The 6,000-nt window shown below is 29.3% G+C and overlaps 1 protein-coding gene across 1 annotated transcript; it reads right to left on the bottom strand.

The window, feature by feature from the left end:
* Positions 1–224: 224 nt before the first annotated feature.
* LOC141682857 (L-type lectin-domain containing receptor kinase IX.1-like) lies at positions 225–2,554 on the bottom strand. Its single transcript, XM_074487544.1, has one exon. It carries the CDS (start codon positions 2,447–2,449, stop codon positions 359–361), a length of 2,091 nt encoding a protein of 696 aa, XP_074343645.1. The 5' UTR covers positions 2,450–2,554; the 3' UTR covers positions 225–358.
* Positions 2,555–6,000: the final 3,446 nt, after the last annotated feature.

The raw sequence follows: 6,000 nt of genomic DNA on the forward strand, positions 1-6,000 counted from the left end.
TTAACTACTCCTAGTAAAACTCTTTTGATTTTATTCAATCCCTACTCAGAAGGTCCATTCCATTTTCACTCCTAACGACTTAACAAACTAATTAGATAAAACAAGTTAAGACATGTTAAGATTAAATATAACACCCAACAAATAATAATGACGGTTCAGGATTTAACTTCGGTTACTACCTTCTTATTATTTGATAGACTTAATAAATATGCAGAAAACAAATCTAGTATAATAGAACATAATAGATTGAAAATAAATATTAAGATTTACATGTTATATATCACACTTATGTAGTATTATTTAGAAGTGCTGCAGATGCAAATGCAGAACTAGAAGAATCACTGAATCAGTATTGTTACTACACGCCTGAGGAATAAGTTTGGCTTCTCTGGGTAGTGGCCAAACTGTTTTCTAAAGACGTAGAAGACTGATCTGAGGGTGTGAAATACGTTGCCACAGGCATCTTTGCTGGGAGAGCAGGCAATGAAGCATCAAGATCATTAAGAAAATGAATAACTTGCCTAATGGAAGGCCTACTGGTCCTATCTGGATGTGCACACCAAAGCCCGACAATCATCAATCGTTTCATTTCATGCTCATCGTAATCCCCAGAGAGTTTTGGGTCAGCTGCTTCAAGAATTTGTTCCGTTCCATAAAGGTCCCAAACCCACTTTACTAACTCTTTCCGACTTTCGTCAAGCTTAACATCAATAGGTTTTCGACCACATGCTATTTCCAATGCTACAACTCCGAAGCTGAAAACATCCGACTCCCTGCTAGCTTGTCCTGTGACAAAACATTCGGGGGCCATGTAGCCTCGTGTCCCGGCCACAATAGTTGTTTGTGAGCCCTTATCATGATCGACAAATCTGGCTAATCCGAAATCACCTAGCTTAGTGTTGAAATTTAAATCTAACATGACATTGCTTGATTTAATATCTCTATGCACTACACATTGCTCCCATTCTTCATGTAGATAAAGCAATACTGACGCCAGGCCATGAGCGATTTTATACCTTGCATTCCATGACAACAAGCTCTTCCCCTTGAAAAGATGAGAATCCAGGCTACCATTTTGCATGTACTCATAAACAAGTAAAAGATTATTTTGTTTATGGCACCAACCTATAAGCTGCACCAAATTTTTATGTCTCAAACGACTAATGATCCTCACTTCCGATGCATACTCTTTTATTCCTTGACTAGAATCTCTGGATACTCTCTTGACAGCCACATAAACATTCATTTCTGTCAAGAAGCCTTTGTAAACTTCCCCGAAGCCTCCTTCTCCAAGTTTTTCAGTTGGCGCAAAGTTACTTGTTGCTTTAGCAAGAGCATTATACGAAAACTTTTTAGGTCCAATTCCTTTCTCAAATTCACCATCCATGAAATCATCCCTAATAAGAATAGGATCTTCAATCTCGTCTATCTTTTTTTTCTTGAAGATAAGGTATATGGCCAAAATGCAAACAAGAACAAACCCCCCTACCGCCAATCCAACCACTAGACCCATCTTTGTATTGTTTGATTTAGAGGTTGTTGGAACATTTGTCCTCGGATTAGTTTGACTTGGACCCTCTGCATTTGGATTAGAATGACTTGGAGGCACTGCTACCGGATCCACTGGACTTGCTTCATCAAACTCCAGATTCGAATTGAATACCCATGAATTGATATGATTGAGCGATATTACCGATCCTGTTGCAGCTGAGAAGCCAAAATTGACCCATTCTGGCAAATATTCTCTTAAATCAACTACAAAGTCGAGAGTTTGATTTGCGGCATTACCAGTGCCATCTGAACTTGAACGGAAGGCAACACTAAGATTTTTCGAACTAGAAGCATAACTTATGCACGCTTCATTTGTCCACCCATTCATAATACTAGATCTGCCATTAAACCAAGGCACACTAGCATTTGATATCACAGAGTTGATATCTACACCAACATGCTCGACAACATCATCCACAAAAATCGGGTCCCAATTATCGTTGTGGAAAATGTCAAACTCAACAGCAACAAATTCATTGGCGGTGCTGTTTATATAATCATCACCATTAGCAAGTCCAAATGCTCCACCTCCTCCCTGGATCCCGCTGCCATTTGCAACTAGAAAAAACGTGATCCCGTCCCCATAATTTGTTTTATTTTGCGAATCAATCACAAATGTAAAATGGGTAGTGAAGTCAGTAAGGTTTCTTGAGGCCTTGTCCCATAGATACAAAGGTTTTTTATAAGTAACCCGTCCTATGCTTGTAACAACTGATGATCCATTTATCTTTTCGGCGAGTTGGATGGCCCCGCTGGAAAAAAAGACATCTCCCTCAGAATTAAATTCAGCAGCATCGTTAGCATTGAAACTGGTAAAGCTAAAATTTAAAGCTGCTGCAAAATGAAATATACTGAAGAATAGCAAAGAGATAATGATGCAAACCATGCTTAAATTCATAGTATAAGTTCTGGAATGTAAATTGATATAGTGATTTCTGAGTATATCATCACTGGACAGAACGTCTTTAAAACTTCGACAATTATTTGACGTTTGAGTTGGTGGACATTTAACATTTCACGAATGACTTGACTAATCAACGACGACAAAAGCATGTTACCAGTTCTATAGACACGACTATCAAACACTAAGGAACGACTTGACTTATTATTATTGCCATGTCAAAATTTTTAATTTTTGCTCAAAAAATCCAACACAAACTATTGAGTACGATATTCAATATGATTACAATAAAAAAGATTATAATTATTATACAATTTCAAATTTTTTATTATTTCATTAAAATATACTATTGAGTCATATGGGAAATATGATTACTAAGTTGAAATCAATATAAAAATTGTAATTAAAAAACAAGTTAAATAATACATATAATATTAGAAGTCATATAGAAGTAAAAAAGAAATAAAAACTATACATTTAGAGTTATAATGAAATTCAAAAAAGATAAATCAAAAGTTGATGAAACCAAACACGTATAACATATTGAATTAGCAATATAAAAGGGAATAAAGAACACAAAACTTAAAGCCAAAAAGTGACATAAAAATAAAACCAAATTTAATAGGTAGAAGTATAAAGAAACAAAAATAAAACTAAATTTAACATAATAATACGACATGTAGAAGTATAAGATAACAAAAATAAAACCAAATTTAATAGAATCATAATACATAATACATGTAGAAGTATAACACATGTATAAATATAACACCAATAAATGGTGTAATCAAAAGTTTTGTAGAATTAAAAGATATACAAAAGTAAAATTATAAAAGACATACAAGAGTAGAATTATAAGATATACATGAATGAAGTGAAACCAAAAGTTGGTGATACCAATTTTTGGTGAAACCAAAATTAATCGTACCATTTAAAAAAGGGTTTCGCTTAATAAAGGTTATTAAAATGACTATTAAAAAAGATTTTTTTTTGTACATTATTGTAAATAAAACACTTCAGCGTTTAAATAATACTAATATTTTAAAACTTATAATAACTTACGATTATTCTTAATACAAGTAATATCTAATCAGCTCTCTAAATTCTAGCCTTTCTCAATTTTATATTTTAATTTATATGTGTATAACAGTTTGATTTAAACATGAGCTCATTTATTTTCCAATCAATTTTAATAATAATATTTGTTATAAATTTATTGTAATTGTAAAATATGTACGTATAACAAAGAAACAAATATTAAAATACCCGTACATGGGATATTGGTACAATTTCTGTTATATTTACTAAATTGTTATTTTTACTAAATTACTTTTACTTGGTTATTTTTAGGTACTTTTATTTTAAACCTATTTTATTCTTAATTGGTATATAAATCTATTAACTCTTTTAACTCTAGCACATTACCAAAATAGAGATAATTAGTTACATCGTGTACATGTCTCAGACAAAAAATAATATATATTATTTGCCAGGGCAAAATAAAATTATATATTATTGAACCAGACTAAAATAAAACTAAAAATTAAATATAATTCGCTTATTAGTATGATGATCTCACGATAAAGGAAAATAATATACATAATTCATCCATGTTAAAATAAAACTTATTATTGAGTCGGGATAAAATAAAATTCAAAGCAAGCTAAATTTGATTAATGGGATTTGGTCACAACAATATAATGGATCTCGGGATAAAATAAAATAATAAATACAATTGTTCAGGCTATTACAAAATTAAACTCAGATATAAATTATAATGATATCAGCCTAAAACAAAATTTTTATATCTTAACCTATATGCTTATGGCAGTTTGATTTAAACATGAGCTCATTTATTATTCAATCAATTTTACTAATAACATTTGCTATAAATTTATTTTAATTATAAAATATGCATATATAACAAAGAAACAAATATTAAAATACATGTACATAGCCGGAGATATTGGTACGATTCATGTTATTTTTGCTAAATTTTTATTTTTACTAAATTCCCTTTACTTGGTTATTTTTAGGTACAATTATTTTAAAACTATTTTAATTTTAATTGACATATAAATCAATTACCTTTTTTAACTAAAACACATTACCAAATAGAGATAATTTGTTATATCGTGTACATGTCTCGGACAAAAAAAATATATTATTCGTCAGGGAAAAATAAAATTATATACTATTGTACCAGACTTAAATAAAACTAAAAATTAAAATATATTTAATTTATTAGTATGATGATCTCACGATAAAGGAATATAATATACATTATTCATCCTTGTTAAAACAAAATTTATTATTGATTCATGATAAAATAAAAATTCAAAGTAAGCTAAATATATTTAATGAATTTTGGTCACAACAATATAATGGATCTCGAGATAAAATAAAATAATAAATACAATTGATCGGACTATTACAAAGTTAAACCCCAATATAAATTGTTGGTCGACATCATCTTAAAACAAAGTAATATATATGATTCATCCGGGCTAAAATAATATAATATTTAATCAAGTTAAAATAATATTAAAAAAATTAAATTATTTAATATTAAAAAAATATGGTGTAAACAAAACACTGAAAGTTTTGATACTGTATCGATTTTTTGGTAGTTGTTAATTTTGCGTAGTTACCCTCAATTATATATTTTTATAAAAGTAATTTCATGAAACGATTTGCATACCGTGCATATCATCGGTAATTAGCTTATTCAATCAAAACACAATTATTTTTATTTTCTCAACTAAAACACTGTATTTTATATAAATATCATGGGAATTTCTATTTAACAGAATAAGATAATACAGTAAAACCTCTATAAATTAATATAGTTGGGACCAGAGAATTCTATTAATTTATAGAGGTATTAATTAATCGATAAATTAATAATTATTAATTTATAGAGAATTTTCGGTAGCAAACAAAATTAACTTTTGATTAAATTTTTATTCACATAAATTTAAATAAAATGAATTGTACAATTTATATTTTATACTTAATTCAATTAATTCAATGTATATGAATTTAGAAAGTCAATGTAATGTACAATATATTAGATTCAAAGTCCATGTAGTGTATAAGTTAAATTCATTGTATTTTACATAGAAAATATTCAATGTATATTAGGAAAATTCAAAGTACATGAATTAATTTAATTCATTGTATTTTACATAGAAAGTATTCAATGTATGTGTAGTCATAAAATATATTATATATATTGTATATACTAGATTGGGGGAAAAATTATACAAACAAAACAATGGCTTCTCATCTAAAAGGTGTCACAAAATCAACAATGACGGATGAAGCAAGAAAAGCATTATGTGAATATAAAAGAGAAAATTCATCATGCACTCAAAAAGATCTCCAGTTGTGGCTCGAGAATAAGTTTCATCTAAAAGTTATCGTAATAAAATGGATGTTAATAACTTCTTAGATTATCCGGGTGAAAATGAATCATGTTCCGAGGTCCAGAGTATAGAAGAGATTGCAAACACCATCCTTGAAAATAGTGTTGAAGATGATCTTGA

The sequence above is a fragment of the Apium graveolens genome, chromosome 9 (assembly GCF_009905375.1).
Source record: "Apium graveolens cultivar Ventura chromosome 9, ASM990537v1, whole genome shotgun sequence".
Classification (NCBI taxonomy): Eukaryota; Viridiplantae; Streptophyta; class Magnoliopsida; order Apiales; family Apiaceae; genus Apium; species Apium graveolens.